Below are 16,724 nucleotides of genomic sequence, written 5' to 3' on the forward strand. Positions count from 1 at the left end.
CCGAAGAGGATTACACATTCACCATCCCCAGAAACCACCCTACCCAGGAAACCTTCGCCTCGCCCGGTCCATCAAGCTCTTCTGCTCTCGCTTCAATCTGGAGGACCTGGCGCTCAAAGTCTGCCACCCCATTCTCGACATCTTCAACTTTCGATTCCAAAGCGCTCAATTCATACTCCAGCTTGGCGCCCAAATTTTCAAGGTCTTTAACGGTGTCGGTCAGGTTCGATCGTTCTTCTGACAAAAGATCGTCCGAAGCATCATGAAGAGCGTTGTGTTCATCGGATTTCTGATGATAGATCAAGTCAAGCCTAGCTTGATCGCTGCCAGCCTGTTGCTCGTAGACTTGGATATGGTCGACCTTCTGCTCGACCCAAGATGCTATCTGTGTTTCACAGTCTTCAAGTTGTTGTCCCAGGACACGACCTTGAGCCGCCAAGCTTTTTTCAAAGGAGAGGGCAGTGTGTGCATCATTCCTCGCAGCAATGCTGTCATGTTCAGCGGTACTGTCAACGCCCGCGGCCAAGACATCCACCATTGCTGTAAATGAGAGTTGGCGGGGCCAGCGACGATCCCAGTACTTTGGAGCATTCGCTGAAAGCTTGGGAAGGCTCTTTATAGTGCGCAATGGAGATGAAGATGCAGGGTAGAATTGCCCTTCGAATTCTCGCATCTTCTTGATAGCTGCTGAGTCTTCGAACATAAGTGAGCCGTTTCTCGAATCGTCAAACGGCTCACGCCCTTCAGTCCTAGGTCGTACGCCGGATGCATTTTCCATTGCGCTCACGTAGTCCGATCTATCAGTAGGACCCTGGTCATGAAACGGCGACTCGAGACTCGAAGCAGATTTGTCGAACTCGGCGGAATAGATAACCTTTTTGAAGCCATCCTTCGAATCCCTTTCCTCACGGCGTGGCTTATCATCTGTAAAGCCGCTCCCGCTTCTAGACGATTTCTGAGAGCCTACTAGGCTCTGTTCGCCACTGTCAGGCTGAGCGATTGGATTTGACGAGGCCTGTGTCTTCAGTCCCGGTTCCCCAAGTTCCTCCACACTGGTCCTTGGCTTCTCCTTGAGACTATCTCCGTCAGAAGGGAATTCAACATCTTTGGAATTCTTGTGATGATGTCCACGCAGGCCCCTCATGCCAACTACATCTCTGATTCGTCCCAAGCCACTGCGAGCGTCAGTCGCTTTGCCACTGACGTTTTTGAAAACGGCTTTCCGCAAGCCCTGGTCTTTTTCTGGATGGTCGATGCTCGTGTGTGATCCAATCGAAGGACTCAGGTAGATACGATCAGATAGGACGTGCCGAAGAGATGTATCTTCGTCAACAGAATCGCGCTTCTTGCCTCCATCCTGCTCGTTATCGTTCAGGATCATGCCCTCATCGCCTCCTAGACTACTAAAGACATCACCTTCATTGTTCTTCCGCGGTTTGCCATACCACAGCCACTTAAATCTCTCTCCTGAGCCCATCTGGACGAAGGTTTCGATGTCCAAAGTCTCTATCTCAGCAATTCTGGCTTTCTCGCGTCCATGCACCAATTCCCCACCCTTACCACTGAGCTCTGCCGCAGTAGACTTGACTGCTCGTGGTACCGTCCAACCCTTCCCACTAGCAGCTTTCGCAGTCACCCTGTGCAGCCTATCCAGCGTCTGTCGATCGAATCTTCTGGTGCGTTCCAGTTTCTGAGACCTCTGGAAGTGAGCAATGCCTCTCTTCGTGTTGACAATGTCAAAAACGTCTTTTGCTACAGGTGCTCCAGCAGCATTGAGCCTGTTTCGGGCCCCCATGAGTATTCCAAGAAGAGCCGCAACAGTAGTAGGCCCCAATATGCCATCGCTGGGGTCAATGTTAAAATACTCGGTTCCTAGCTCCGTCCACCAATCATTGATGGCTTGCTCCGTAACATCACAAAGTAACCCATCAGCATATTCGGGGGCCAGTTTCCCGAACAGCAATAGCGCCACCTGACACAGCTTGACAAGCTCAATCACAGCATTGTATAGCGGAATGCGATCACTTGTATGGTAGAGTTGCATGAATTTGGCCTGCGTCGCCCCAATTGGCGGAGATAGGCTGAGGCCTGCTCGCCCCGAGCATCCCATCCGTTTCATATTTTCATTGACTATGAAATCTTCCCTATGCTTTTTGATATCTCCAGCTGGCACCGCGATGACCGTCAACGCAGATGGGAAGCTGCTCAGATTTGTGACCATAAGCGTTCCCAAAGGTGTCTCCTTTTTTCTTGCATGGTATTTTGTAATCGCTTTGAGGTATACACGAAGACGGGGTGACCAAGCTTCCTCGTTCGTTGGGACACTCAAGACTCCTACGACAACCGAGTTTTGCTCGAGGCCTGTGTAGGTGGTGATGACAAATGTCGGATGAACCCTTGAGCATGCCCATTGCTCGACTACGTAGAGCTCATAGCCTGTAAGTCGACGTCTCCGTTCTAGCACCATCGTGGACGGATCTTCTTCAAGGTATCTGAAGGCCGCCGGGTCCGTGAACACAAGACGTTGATGCGCTGCTTGAGGGGCGGAGTCGCCGTTTGTAGGGTCCTTGGGAGACCCATTTGTTTCTTCCGCTCCAACATTTTCAGTCGCAAAATCTCTTTCCTCTGTATCGTTATCCATTATCCCAATCACTCTCTCCAAGCTCTTGTGCAAGCCTCATACTTCGCCTTTTGCGTCGAGAACAGTGGGTGATAGGCCTGCAGTCCTGATTCTGCGTAGATAGAGTAGAAACCATTGAGGACTTCTCATATTCCGGCACATCTTTGAAAAGTTCGAATGTTGTGCGGCGCAAAACGATCGCAGACAGTGGTCGCCGGAAAGCCCGGATAAATATCGGCCCTTTTGCCATCCGCAATCAATCTTCACCTCATGACCTATTCTTCCTGACAAGCTCCTTTTTCTCTTCAAAGCTACTCCGCCGGTTCTCCCAGATACTAACACTACAGATGAATCGATTCTCCAGTTCCAGCCTTTGGGAGAAGGCGTTGAAGTTGCTCCCTTGGACCTAAGTACTAGTGTCTTCTCAATACACTACTTTTTGACTCGCAAGACCTGTATTTACTCTCTGAGTTATGGAAACACTACTTGAGGAGCATGAGAAGCTGTCCCGCAAGGGCAACCTTTCGAAGAGTGTGGAAGATGTACAGAAGACCATTGATCTCCTAGTCAAGGCACGAGACTCAATAGTAGCAAGTACGTTCTGCTCTTTCTCATTGGTTCTCTCGGCAGGATTCTCTGAAACATGCTCATCATTACTTTCAAGACCAGAATAGTGCTTCAGTGACACTAGCCAAGCTCCAGAATCCCGTCAAGCAATCATTCGAGGCTATCAACAGCGACCTGAAAGATGTCTACAAAGGACTTGGCAACTATTCAAAGGCGTTGGATAAGGTAAACAGCACTTCCTTAGGTCCCTACGAGACACAAGCTGAGAGTTGTCTTTACAGAAATTCAGAGACAAGCCCCTGCCAACGACCGATTATGACGCTCTGTCCTCACACCCAGCACTGATCAATCGCGCCATTGCCATGCACCTTCTGAGGGAGGGCCAATTCTCAGTTGCTTCAACCTTTTTGACCGATGCTACCAATAACCCGCCGCGTCCAGAGCTCTCTCCCGGTACACCGAAGCCATACGCAAGCCTTGAGGTAGATTTGGGAATAGATTCCCTCAAGTCAGAATCGCTTCGGAAACAGTTCGCCAACATGTACCATATCCTGCATGAGTTGAAGAACCAGCAGAATCTTCTACCTGCCATCGCATGGGCCAGGGAAAATAGCGATGCATTGGAGACAAGAGGAAGCAACTTGGAGTTCGAACTCTCAAAGCTACAATTTGTTTGGCTCTTCACTGGAGGCTCTAATCCGGACGACGCGAGAAGCTTGCTTTTTGGACAACAGCAAGCGCTTGGATACGCTCGTCGGGAGTTTGCCCATTTCCAAGGACGCTATCTCCGAGAGATTCAACAGCTCAGTGGCGCTATGGCCTTCTGCCCCAATCTGGCTCAGTCTCCCTATCGACGAATTTTCCACAATGAGGATGCCTGGGATGACCTGGCCAATTCATTCACTCGGGAGTTCTGCTCGCTTCTTGGCTTATCCGCGGACTCTCCTCTGTACATTGCTGCCACAGCTGGTGCGATAGCCTTGCCTACTCTTCTCAAGCTCCAGACAATTATGAAAGAGAAGCGAACAGAATGGACGACGCAGCATGAGCTCCCAGTACGCATTTACTCTCAACCCACATATGTGGGCAACGTTGCTAATTGTTTCAGGTTGAAATACCTCTTCCGCCTGCCTACCACTTTCACTCTATCTTCGTTTGCCCGGTGTCGAAAGAGCAGACGACAGACGAGAATCCACCGATGATGATGCCTTGCGGACACGTTGTCGCGCAAGAATCGTTGGCGAGATTAAGTAAAGGGTCAAGGTTCAAGTGCCCGTACTGTCCAAGTGAAAGCAGGCCAGAAGATTCGATGAAGCTTTTTATGTAAGTCAAGTCAGCAGGGGACGATTATCTAACGATTTTACGAAATGGGAAGGCTGCAGTTGCATGGCATTGGGAAAGCATCTGCTGGTTTTTCAGTGTGGGGAAGAGGGCGTGTTGAATGGAGTACCAGGCAGGCGGCCGCAGCTGTCGTCGATCCAGATTGCCGGCCATCTTTGCTGGCGGCGTTTCTCACGCAGGGCACCAGCTAGACTGGGTGTATTCTTCGAGATCTATGGACAATGGCGTCTGCAGGCTGTACTGCCGTTCCAATCAACGACGTGGGGGTGCGCAACATGCTTTATGTCGCGCGTGTGGGAGCGTGTGGGAGGGTGTGCTGTTTGTTACTTCTCCTACTTGGTCTGCTGTCCTTTCCCCTCCTCTTCTCTCTGTCTACGCCTGCTGCTTGCTTGCTTCTTTCCTTCTTTCTTTCTTCCTCGTCCTCCATCTTCCTATATTCCTTTGCGGGAGAGCAAATAAAAGACCTAGGTTTCTTGCACACTCGCTTGAATTCCCCGTAGGGTTCTTGGGATTTAGCCGAAGAGATGGCCCGCATCCTTACGGTACCCCGCCGTTTTGGCCTTGCTCGACTTTTTGCCCAACCCCATCATCATCAATTGCGTTTCTGGTTGGTTCACCGTTTACTACCACCACCACTACTACTACTGCCATCCTCCTTCCACCAGAAAAAGCAATACAATTCTCCCGTGAATTGCAATTTCGGGGCCTTCAGCGGGGTACTCATACATTGTTAGCTCCGCCTGCACCACCACTGGATCGCCCGAACGCTTGCACAACACCGCTGGAAGCAAGACGTCATCCTCCACCACTGTGCTCGCGGACCAGAAAGCACCCTTCACCAGCTTGTCCTCTCCTCCTCGTCCCTCTCCCACCAGCCTCCTCCGTCCTCAGAACAAGGCCTCCATGGCTACCGTGACCGAGACCATCAGCTTGCCCAACGTCGGTGTCTTCACAGACCCTGAGCACAAGCTCTGGGTGGCCGAGTCCGGACCTACACTCGAGAGCGTCAAGAAGGGACAAGACCTCAAGCATGGCGAAGTCACAATTGGGATCAAGAGCACGGGAATCTGCGGGTACTCTATCCTACATTCATCCCCTCCGCCTCTGCTGCTCCTCCTCCTCCTTAATTCTCTCCTTCCTCTACAAACCCCAGACTGATCTCGAACGTCGCACAGATCCGACATCCACTTCTGGCACGCCGGCCGCATCGGCCCCATGATCGTCACCGACACGCACATCCTCGGCCACGAATCCGCCGGCGTCATCCTGGCCACGCACCCCTCGGTCACGCACCTCAAGCCCGGCGACCGCGTCGCCATCGAACCGGACATCATCTGCAACCAGTGCGAACCCTGCCTCACGGGCCGCTACAACGGCTGCCTCAACATGCGTTTCCTCTCCACGCCCCCCGTCGACGGCCTCCTGAGGCGCTACGTCAACCACCCGGCCGTTTGGTGCCACAAGATCGGCGACATGAGCTTCGAAAACGGCGCCCTGCTCGAACCGCTCAGCGTGGCCCTGGCCGGCGTGGAGCGCGCGGGCGTCAAACTCGGGGACCCGATCCTGATCTGCGGCGCCGGCCCCATCGGCCTCATCACGCTGCTGTGCGCCGCGGCCGCCGGGGCCGAACCGATCGTGGTGACGGACATCGACGAGGGCCGCCTGGCCTTCGCCAAGGAGCTCGTGCCGCGCGTGCGCCCGTTCCTGGTGGAGCGGGGCGTCGGGGAGGAGGAGGCCGCGCGGGCCATCGTCCGGCTGGCCGGGGGCGTGCAGCCGGCCATCGCGCTCGAGTGCACGGGCGTCGAGAGCAGCGTCAACGCCGCCGTCCACAGCGTCAAGTTCGGCGGCAAGGTCTTCGTCATCGGCGTCGGCAAGCCCGAGATGCGCCTGCCCTTCATGCGCCTCAGCACCCAGGAGATCGACCTCCAGTTCCAGTACCGCTACGCCAACACGTGGCCGCGCGCCATCCGGCTGGTCGAGAGCGGGGTGCTGCAGTTGGGCCGGCTCGTGACGCATCGGTTCGACATCGAGGATGCCGTCAGGGCTTTCGAGACGGCGGCGGATCCGAAGACGGGGGCTATCAAGGTGCAGATCCAGAGTGAGATGGATGTGCAGTGGTGAGGCGGGGTGGGTCAAGGTAGGGGTTGGGGGTTTACGTGTGGTGGTTAGAGATTGAGAATAGAATAGAGCATGCGTGATATCTGAAATTTCCTTCGGTATGCTAGCATAAGAAGTCTAAAAAAGGATCTGCTATAAAAAATATTGATTGGCTCTTTCAGGGTGGTGGACCCGGTGGGTTGCCTTGCTCATGTGCGAGGACCTTGTCTGCCATGTTCTTTTTCGTCGTAGGCCCATTGAGAACCATCCAATTTGCTTCCTGGTCCGTAGATCGTTACTATCCCACACCCTCTCGTTGGCCACCGTCTCGAGTGGTAGGGCCCAAACCTGGGAGCAAATACTGGAGGCCAAATCTTTGGCCAGAGGTCCGTTAGGTAACAGGGATCGCAAAGTGTCTAGGCCTTGATGGTCCATGATGTCCGCGGAGGAAGAGGCTGCAACGCCGCTTTGTTTCCTCTTCCCCGACGTCTTCATGGCCAGGTTGTGTGTCAAAATGGTCTCTGAGCATTCGAGGAGTGTCGCCCATTATATCCAGCCCAGACCACGTGACATCGTTTCCATCCCTGTGAAGATTTCCGAGTCAGCTTTCCTTCTCCGAGGGCAAAAGCCAGAGAGCAATGAGACAGGCACAAGGTCATTTTTGTTCCTGAAATATGTCTCACGAGTCATGACACGGTATGAGCTAGGAAAGAACAGCTCCCAAATGTACATACCATTCGTAATGGTATACCCGATTCCGCATCCAATGACGACGTCTGAGTTCAGAGCCGAGCGGTCCGACGTTCAAGGGCAGCTGCCCGGCCCGTACGATTCTTCGATATCGGCGTGGAAAAAGGTTACAGTAGATGACACAACTGTAAAGACTCGTTCTTGCGAGCGTTAGATATGCAGACAGACGACACGGGCTCTCGTCTCCGTCACAGATCTGTAGCCCATCAAAGGTTCGTGCTGCGCGGCAATCTTGTCGACGTGTTGCTCCTCTCTTCGCGGGCATGGACTGGACAAGGGGTTCCACGACCTTGGTATCTGCCTCATAAAGGGGCCCGAACCTCTGCAACGCTCCACCTCGCTATCTCCACGCCCAGCTTGAGGTGCCCCTCATCGCATTCCATGAGGATGGCATCCCAGAGCTCTTGACGGTTTCGCTGGCTCTTGGCCGCCCAATCAGCAACTTGGCGAGCTGACCCCGCCGTTAGGAGATCGCAGGGCACCGGTATGCAGCCATCTTCGTAGCGTCTTGCGAAGAAGGCGGGAAAGGTTGCTTTGGTGTTGGCGCCGGTGTGGCAGAAGCGGCGGCACGTTTGAATGGTAGCATACCGGTCATCGAGACACTCGAGGTAGTGAGGAAGTCTCGTGAGGATATCGTTTCGTAGGTCCGTAACCTCCATTCCAGTAGTTACTCTTGGGGCCTCCAACTGCTGCCAAGGGTTTGAGGAGTTCCAAGAGGTTTAACATAGGCCCATCACGACTGGCCGTTGGTGGGCAGTTCCAGCGTTCGTCGGACCGAAAGTGTGGGGGAGAGATGGTGTCTTGAGGGTATGCGGTCCGGAAAACGTTTATGTTTGGGGGCTAGTCCTTCGAATGATGACTTTGATGTCTGAAGGGTGGTGAGAGATATCACACTTAGGTAGCCGCGTCTGGCAAGCGCTACGCAGCTCCGTACATCGCTCTTTTAGAGAAATAGTGCATAAGTTAGCTCTTCAAGAACGACGTTCTCAAGATGGGTATATCTGCTCCAAAATCTCCCCAATCCCGCATTGAAAGAGGACAAAGGCTCAGTAGCGCTGCACAAAGTATCCAACACAAAAGAACAGACAACAAGAGCCAAATCGAACTTCCTGCTTTACGCATTAGCCCTCACGTTGACCCCAACCCTTTCGTGATACTTGTACATCATCCAAAGCCGTTACCCCAAACACCCAAGAAGATCATCAACTCTGTATAACCACCCCTTCCCTGCCCTCGGCATCTTCAACTTGGAATCCAAACACCAACCTAAATAAATCTTTCAGCCAAGCATATTGCCCATGACTCCCAACCATCCACCTCACACTCCTTGCTACATCCGCAGCCCTGGCTCTTCGCACCGGCCCAGGACTCCTTAGTGCTGGATCGCTCGCCACAGCTTTCTTGTAATCTTGTAAAAGTTGAGACTGCCAGGGCTGCGTTCCGAAGGAATTGGACGGCACGGACTTGACGAAGGAGGCGAGGGTGGTGGGGGAGGAGCGTTGAAATCCTGTATTTGCAGCTGCTTTTACGATGAGCAATTTCAGACATGTGAGACGTGCGTCTTCGGCATTGGGCTGGCCACTGGCGGGGTTGATGATTGTGGAAGTTGAGGAGGTCGTACGCCCAGAGGATTGGGAGTAGCCGCTCAAATTGCTAGAGGACGAGGACCATTGCGGTTGGTGTTGCCCTGGTTGTTGGCGGTTATTTTGGTCTGAGGGTCCGAGAACCAGTATATTGGGCACGGGGCCTTCGTCTGGAGAATCTTGCACCGTGTCTTCAAAGACGGTGGTGGGGGTTTCGGGGTTCGCACGGCCAAAGTCCTCCTCTTCGGACTCGTAATATGAATCGGGAACGTGGGCGAAGGAGGCGGCTACTTGTGATTGTTTTGCTTGCTGGAAAGCCTGTGTGAAGGTCGTTTGGCTGGGTCGAGGCGTGCCGCGGTCCGGTCGTATTTGGGTCCAGCCTTCTCTGAAAAGGTCGCAGAGTTCCCAGCACGCTTGGACAGCGGAGCCGAGGAGTTCTTCATCGGCGGGTTTGCCTTCTCGTTTGTTTTGGCGGAGGCTGAAGAGCATTTCGGCGAGGGACCAGCAGGCTTCGAGAAGGGAGTCTGTTTCTCGGGCTAGGTCGGAGCGTTGTTTCATCAGACGGTGGCAGAGCGTTATGTAGAAGTCCAAGGTCCGTTCTCGAAAGGCTTCCGGCAGTGTTCGGTCGTGAGTATTGTACAGATGGTTGTTGAGCTCGAAGCTGACCCGTAGGACGGAGTCAGCGACGTCGTTGTCCCGCCGCCGTACTTCAAAAAGGCACTGGCAAAAGTCGCGGCAGAGATCCAGTGTGGGTCGGACCTGAGTGGCTATCTCTTCGTCTCGTGTTTCGTACAGCTTCTGGCAAAGCTTCCAACATGATTTCCAGGCCTGTTCTTGCATGTCACCTTTGGCGGAGAAGCTAAAATGCGACCTTTCGTCACTGAAGATCCTCTCGCGATGTATATAGCTCAAGCCAGCTAATGTATTGCATAGTGTCCAACACTCGCTGAGCGCGATCTTGAGGGCTGCAACTTCGTCGGCAGTTTCCTGAAACCGTTCGACAGTGTGATCAAAAAGGGAAGTGTGGTGGTTGGGAGTCAGGTCATCGTTAATTTCGGTGTCCAATGCTTCTGGAATATCTGGTTTCAAATAAGCGCCCAAACGTTTGATAGATGGCATTAATGACTACCTTCGAGATTGCTCGACCGCGAGCTCGACCGTGAAGTATTATTAGGTTTCTTGGGCTCTAATGTCTGCGCCTCTGCCTCTGGTCTTGTTTGCGCTCTAGGGGTAGCCGACCAATCTCTTGTAATTGGTGCTATTGAAGTTTGTAGGGGAGGCGGCGAGCTCGGACTGCTCGAGAATTTCTGCAAACATATTACTATCGGTAGCCATGCTCGTGCAATGAAGGATCTACCTTGTCCCCTCCATTGTCTTCCGGAGGCGGTACAATGACAATGTCAGATGCTTGGGAAGAAGTTGGCATGGAACGATGTAGCGAAGGGGGCGACTGTCGGTGCTTTTGACTCAATTAGCAATCTATAATTGAGCTTCGGGCTGGCCTGTTGGACCTCACAAATGCGTCGAAACCTTGCGGGGCATGTATGACCGAGCTTGGTTGTTCGTCATCGTCTGATCGTGGCTTTCGAGCATCTGAAGCCGCGTTGGCAGTTTCGAGCTAGAGAGTCTTAAGTCTACTGTTGCTTGTCTTGTATGGGCAAGGCGACGGGCATACCTTCAATGCCGGTTCTGTAGACCTTAAGGGCGCTGGGGGCTCTGGTGGCATTGGTGTAGGATCTAAATCTTCATTCTCTATGCCTGTATCGTCAATGTCGGTCGTGTCGGTGCCGTTTGAAGAGGTAGCGATAGGTGAGGGGTCAGGAATGTCACTGGGACTTGAGGCTAGTGGGGAAGATTGATTGGGAGGATGGAGGGATCTGGCGTGTTCGTTGGACCTGACACGTCAGCTTGGTTGTAGATTAGGAGAGACCGGGCATACAATGGCCGGCTGTGGGTACTCGTAATTGGAGATCTGAACGGCGCTGGCGACGTGGGCGATTCCGAGTACGGCGAGAAAGCCGACATGAGGTTGCGATCTGGGGACGGCAGCATCGGCGATTTCAACGCCATCATTGTTGAAGGATACTCGGCGCGATCATAGAAGCTGCTGGCCTTATTGGCGAGCGATTGCTTCCTGAGATACTTGTTGGGATGGGCGCTGATGATGTGGGAGCAGTTTGGATGATCAAGGCTAGAAGTATCTGCGGGGCAGCATTGGAGGAGTCGAGAATAAGGCTACAGGTCGATATGCAGACCGTTGATCATGGGATACTCGAAGCTGGTGTACTGGTGGGGCTCTTCGGTCAAGGCTTGCAGTCTCTATGGATGATGACTGCATTCGACGTCGCTGGCTTGAAGATGTACCAGTCATCGAATAGGATTGTCAAGAAGTCTAGGTACATTTGCTTTGCCGCAACGTGACTGGAGGAGTCGAAACACCAACCCACGCCAACGCGAAAAAGGACCTTTCCCAGGCTGTCGGAAGGCTGCAGCATGCAGATAATAGTCAGTTAGTCTGGTCAATAGTGAAATGATAAAGTTCTAGAGGCTGTCAGCAAAGGCTTTAGATCTGCATCCTGCATTGAAACGCAGTCCTATCTTCTGACGCAAGAATGCTCAAACCTCCTCCGCAACAGTCGCTATTAGCTCCTCTATTGGACGAGAAGCGGGGACAGCACATCGAAACATCACAAGCTTTGGAGCACTTGGGAGTCTTCTGATTGGACGAGCGAGCTGTAAGCGCCCAGCGGGAGCTACACATCTTCAGGGTGGTGCACGGGTCTTCTCTTTCCTTCCCTGCTTCCCATGCTTCCAATCATGGAGGCAAAAGAGCTGTTTGTTTCTTAGTTTTCGAGACGGCTTGGGCATCTATCGACGGCTCTTCGGGTAGGCTTGCGGCGAGAGCGGGGATGATACCAGCTCCAGGGCACAGGTAGCGATGCCGAGCGGCCTGACTTGATAGTAGGACATTATCTCTGTACGGATGACAGTTATAGATGGAGACACTTGTCCAGATGACATTGGTAGGGTCAACGTCAAAGGTGCCAACATTGATATTGCCAGTCATTTCGGACGCTATAGCTACTGAGACAAGGACACGAGAAGAACGCATAGAAAAGGTTTTTGGCACGTAAAGGGGAAAGATAATTTGAAATGTTACGCGTTGGAGAATCACAAGAAACTCTGAACTTTTCGCTATCCGCCTCTCAACTTCTGCATCTATGCATACTTAGGATGTACGGCCAGGAAGTATGATGCTACCCATCCAATTGACACGATCTCTGTAGCTTTCCATGGCCCTTTCTATGCCACTTCTTCTTCTCACGTCCAACGCCGAGCTCTGAGCACGAAAGCTGTCTTGTCGAAGAAGCTCCAACGTATGGGCGTTGCCGAGAATCCTCTATCGATCCTTCTTGGGCGTGGAATCAGCATTCTGCTTGCTGTACTGATCCCCCAAATTCCCATATTCGCGGCTCAGGCCCTCACTCTGCTTCTTGAGCGCCTCAATGTCCCTATCCTTCTGCGCCAACTGGTTCTTCAGCTTTCCGATCTCTCCAGCACCACCTGCCTGAGCAAGTTTGTCAGAGTCCTTGCCTGAAGCCTTGGGGTCACCTTCGTAGCGCTTGACTTTCTCTTCGAGACGGAGCGTGTCGAGGATCATCACGTAGGTGCGGTTGAGGATGAGGGAGAGGAAGAGGGTGAAGCCGCAAAGGTACATGTTGCGTTGGGAGTAGAATTTGCGGGCTTGCACCTCCATGCGGCCGGAGCCTTCGAGCATGGCGGAGCTGGTTGGACGTTAGTGATACCCTAGGCTTGAACATGTGGCTGAGACGTACTTTTGGCTGCTCTTGGTTTTGGCCAGCTCGACTTGGACGCTGTAGACACGGTTCACACTGTCGATGAACAAGATTAATATGAAGATGAACGTAATCTATCGTCGTGTCAGCCGCTTCAAACGCACATGGGTACCAGTGCAGAGCTACCTTCATGCCATATTGCAGCTTCGCTATGAGCGGATTCTCGGAGATGAAGTTGAAGAGCTTGCGCTTCATGGAGTATGGTAGAGGGACGATGAGCATTCCGAAGACGCTCATCTCGAACACCAGGAGTGCGAACACCTAGGCAGCCATTGCGTCAGCAGCCGATCATGAAGGAAGAGGATGGCATTGGTATGAACCGGAGCATAGATTAGGGAAGGCATTGCTGCTGTGGATTATGGAGATTGTCGATTGTGGATGATGTTGAAAGCTGTTTGTTGTGGTGAAGAAGGGAGATTACTTGCCAACGTATAGTACAAAGTCATCGTGGCGGGTCAAAAACCGGGAACGTGCTATGATGTAGTTTTGGCGTTGCTACGTTACTCAACTTTTGATACGTCCTTGCTTTTTGTACGCGATTCTAATGTAACTATCAAAGTTGTAGAGTGTTTCCTTCTCGGTGCCAAAAGAAAAGAACAACAGTAGCGGTGTTGAGTTGGGAAAACAAGGAAGGCTCGATATGGCAACCTGACAAGTGACACGAAGCGGCCTCGGCATCATTTTTAGGCGACAAATCAGCACCTTGCCTTAGGTATTTCTACAGACTCTACCTACTCGTAGATTATTCACAGGCAGAGGACAATAGTACGCATTCGATGCAATTATGATCACATGCTGTGGTAAAGTCTTCTGCCGTTCTATCCTGTTCTCATCTAGGTAATAGACTTTTATAAAGCTGTTGCAAGCCTCTAATATACTTCATCCACCATATAAATCAAGATATTCTATGGTTTGCATTTTCGCTTGCTAAAAACGTATAGAGCTCCGTCTTAGATATCATGTCTGAACTGGGAGTTGGCTGATTGTAGCAAAGCAACTAACCCTCGGCCTCGATCTCGTAGCTATTCGATTTATGCTTCGGTTGGAAATTGAAATCCTTATGGGCTGGACCAAGAAACATCTCACTGCATATTGTCAGCATCTGCGTCAAGGGAAGCTTCTATCTATAGGAATCACCTGATCTTGATCCAGTCCTTATAGTTGTCGCTCCCCAGAAGCGTTTCGAGATCATTTCTCCCTCTCCAAGCAGGCGGTCGGTCTTGCAGGCACGGTGGTAAATGCTCAAGGATCCCAACAGGAACATATCTATAAGCAAAGCTCAACCACTCAAGCAAAAATCGCCTGGTGATCCCAACACCCATCTCATCAGAGCCCCATGTCTCCAGACCGTATCGAACGTATTGCTCAACCAGGGCAAGGCGCTCACTAGCCGGTTTGTCAATGTATTGCCCTTGTTGAATCTCCTCGAATATCCACTATAAAAATTTCGGAGTTAGCATCCCTTCTTCACGGCAAAGACCGTTGCAATGAGATGACTCGAAGGGGGCAGCAACAGCCTTTTGCTACCGTGAAATGGGTTACGACCCGAAGAACGGCCCGGTGTAGGGAAGAATTTCCTCGACAATTGTACATACAGGCTTGATGAGTGCACCTCGTGCAATCATGACCGAGTCGACTTTCGCTTCTTCGAGATGAGTGTTGTAGTCAACGTGAGAATAGCAATCACCATTGCCGAGGAAGTAAACCTTGCTTCCGGGCTGTGACCTCTCATCCGCCTCCCGGACAGTATCAGAGAGATCCTCTCCTTTCTGGTTGTAATCTCTGATGAGAGCAGCACATTCAGATATGTACTTCCAGTCAGCATTTTTCGTGTATCTCTGTTGTCGGCTTCGACCGTGCAGTGTAATCGCTGCAGCTCCTATATCGACTTCGGGGTCAGCGTTCCGTCTTCGAGGTAAGATCCCAAGCAATGAGACAATTCGAAGGAATATTTAGAGCGTTTTGGTGCCGAACAATGTCTCGCAAGTCGTAAAATTGGTTCAACACAGGAAGGAGTGGTTCCGAAAATGTACGTACCAGAAGGCCCACCACCAAGCTCGAGGGCTTCCTGGCCGCCGTATACCAGCCGATCCACCAATTTCAGGGCACTCGGCTTGTTGTCCTTCGTACCCATACGGATCTTAACCGTGATTGGTATCTCTTCAGAGATGGCATTCATCCCGCGAACGATCTTCTCTAGCTTTCCTTGGCTGTCGAGAAGGGCAGATCCGGCTCCTGTACGGTAGACAAGATCGATTGGACATCCGCAGTTCAGGTCAATCACCCGTAGATAGGGGCATAGCTGAGTCAAGACCTCCGTGGCCTTGAGCGCTTGCCATGGCTTGTTCGCAGCGATTTGAGCTCCGAACTTGAAGTCTTTTGTGTTGTTGTAGTCCTTTACAACGGGGTCGCTGGGTTGGTAGGCTGGCGGAGTGGCTTCCGACTCGTGAGCCCGCATCAGTGCCCACTCAGACCTCTGTCCTTGTATCAAAGGCAGGCTCATGGCCATTTCAGAGTATGTGACTTGAGCGCCTTGAGCAACGCACAAACGCCGAAAAGGTAAGTTACCTTGCGTAGTCAGAGGAGCAAGCACAGGGGTTTCTGGCCCAAAGTAGATCCTGCGTTTCTCGGATGGCAAAAAAGGAGGTTCGGTGTATCGTGCTCTGTTGTCTTCGATTTCCGTCTTTTCGGGCTTGATCTCTGATCCGAGAGGGTCTTCATCGCTTTCTTCCCATCGGCTTTTGGCATTTCTGCGGGTATTTTCGTCAATCTCTTTCCCACTTTTCTCAATCCACTGACTGTATTGATCCGCTTTGGGGGTCTTGAATTTGCGTTTCATCAAGTCATTCTTTGCCTGTGTAGATATCTCGTTGATGGTTCCAATATCTGAAACGCCAGAACGCGCTTTCTCACTATAACCACCAACTTCTTCGGTAAGTATCAACTCCTTTCTTCCGTCTTCAAGAGATCTCTCCCTCATGTGTGATCCGACAAAACGACACTTGAATCCAACGTCACATTTACCTTTCGCTTGCCTATGGAAAGTGCAGAGTCAGCATTTCTTCTTCAAGGGAAGATCTCGTGATGAGACAGTTTTGAGGGGTTAGACAGAGCCCTTTGCTTCTGAAACACGGCTTGCGACTCGAAACATAGTGTGAAATCGGAATCTTTGGTCCAAAACAAACATACCATATTGGACAGACCCCGCCAAACGTCGTTAGATCTTCTCTCTTCCAGTCCTTCAAATACTTGCGGAGGTCATGCTCAAACTTGCAACTGTCTCCAAAGCGACACTCACCAGGGGAGAACTCCGGACTATTGGCACGACTTGCACATAGACCCACTTCGTCTCTTGAGGCTCCAAAGTTTCGGTTCGTATTCTGGCCTCGAGACTTTTCCTTTTTCTTGCCCCTTTCGCCGCCTTTAGGCTGGTCAACATGGGCAGCGCCTTCAGCGGCATCATCATCCGCAACAGCAGCACTTTTGTTCCCTTTGCTACCAGCCGGGTGCAAAAGGAACCTGATCCGCGTAAGCTGGCTACTCATAGAATTGCATTGAAGATACTGACTCTTTTTTGATTGGAACAACGCCCTTTTGTCTTTCACTTCCTATGGGGCCTTGAGTGCCATTTTCCGAATCCAATCTTCTCCGTTTTGATGGCGATTCCTCTACATTATCGGCAATGCCGTGTCTCTCAAACTTCTCCGCCTTGGTCACAGCAGAGTCTTCCGCCGTTGGAAGCTGCTGGGGATGGACAGTCTTGTCAAGCAAGTCTGAGTTGGAAGATTCCTCTAATTTGATAGCTGGCTCCAGAGGGTTGGGAGGTGGGTGGCCACTACTGTATTCCATCTCCGCCATAACAAGAATCTGGCCCCTGTGTCAGTCTCGTAATGAGGCTGTAGACTCGAT

At 51.9% G+C, this 16,724-nt stretch overlaps 5 protein-coding genes across 5 annotated transcripts; 1 reads left to right on the forward strand and 4 right to left on the reverse strand.

Moving 5' to 3' along the window:
• Nucleotides 1-10: 10 nt before the first annotated feature.
• On the reverse strand, nt 11-2,641 carry HO133_009406 (uncharacterized protein; the record flags this gene model as incomplete). Its single annotated transcript, XM_037300267.1, has 1 exon — nt 11-2,641. One exon carries the CDS (start codon nt 2,639-2,641, stop codon nt 11-13), a length of 2,631 nt encoding a protein of 876 aa, XP_037155093.1.
• A 452-nt stretch (nt 2,642-3,093) lies between these two features.
• HO133_009407 (uncharacterized protein) lies at nt 3,094-6,649 on the forward strand (the record flags this gene model as incomplete). The annotated part of the gene is made up of 8 exons (XM_037300268.1): nt 3,094-3,214; nt 3,285-3,412; nt 3,469-4,242; nt 4,296-4,510; nt 4,563-4,633; nt 5,045-5,135; nt 5,263-5,601; nt 5,704-6,649. 8 exons carry the CDS (start codon nt 3,094-3,096, stop codon nt 6,647-6,649), a joined length of 2,685 nt encoding a protein of 894 aa, XP_037155094.1.
• A 367-nt stretch (nt 6,650-7,016) lies between these two features.
• Nucleotides 7,017-11,028, reverse strand: HO133_009408 (uncharacterized protein; the record flags this gene model as incomplete). The annotated part of the gene is made up of 9 exons (XM_037300269.1): nt 7,017-7,209; nt 7,360-7,401; nt 7,712-8,064; nt 8,698-10,037; nt 10,088-10,265; nt 10,316-10,417; nt 10,475-10,576; nt 10,634-10,853; nt 10,898-11,028. The coding sequence occupies 9 exons, from the start codon at nt 11,026-11,028 to the stop codon at nt 7,017-7,019; spliced, it is 2,661 nt and encodes an 886-aa protein (XP_037155095.1).
• A 1,330-nt stretch (nt 11,029-12,358) lies between these two features.
• HO133_009409 (uncharacterized protein) lies at nt 12,359-13,159 on the reverse strand (the record flags this gene model as incomplete). The annotated part of the gene is made up of 4 exons (XM_037300270.1): nt 12,359-12,743; nt 12,795-12,889; nt 12,942-13,076; nt 13,136-13,159. 4 exons carry the CDS (start codon nt 13,157-13,159, stop codon nt 12,359-12,361), a joined length of 639 nt encoding a protein of 212 aa, XP_037155096.1.
• A 653-nt stretch (nt 13,160-13,812) lies between these two features.
• HO133_009410 (uncharacterized protein) lies at nt 13,813-16,673 on the reverse strand (the record flags this gene model as incomplete). The annotated part of the gene is made up of 6 exons (XM_037300271.1): nt 13,813-13,900; nt 13,953-14,251; nt 14,411-14,694; nt 14,853-15,850; nt 16,005-16,334; nt 16,384-16,673. The coding sequence occupies 6 exons, from the start codon at nt 16,671-16,673 to the stop codon at nt 13,813-13,815; spliced, it is 2,289 nt and encodes a 762-aa protein (XP_037155097.1).
• Between the last annotated feature and the right edge of the window lie 51 nt (nt 16,674-16,724).

Source organism: Letharia lupina, assembly GCF_014066315.1.
Source record: "Letharia lupina isolate WasteWater1 chromosome Unknown contig_6, whole genome shotgun sequence".
Lineage (NCBI taxonomy): Eukaryota > Fungi > Ascomycota > Lecanoromycetes > Lecanorales > Parmeliaceae > Letharia > Letharia lupina.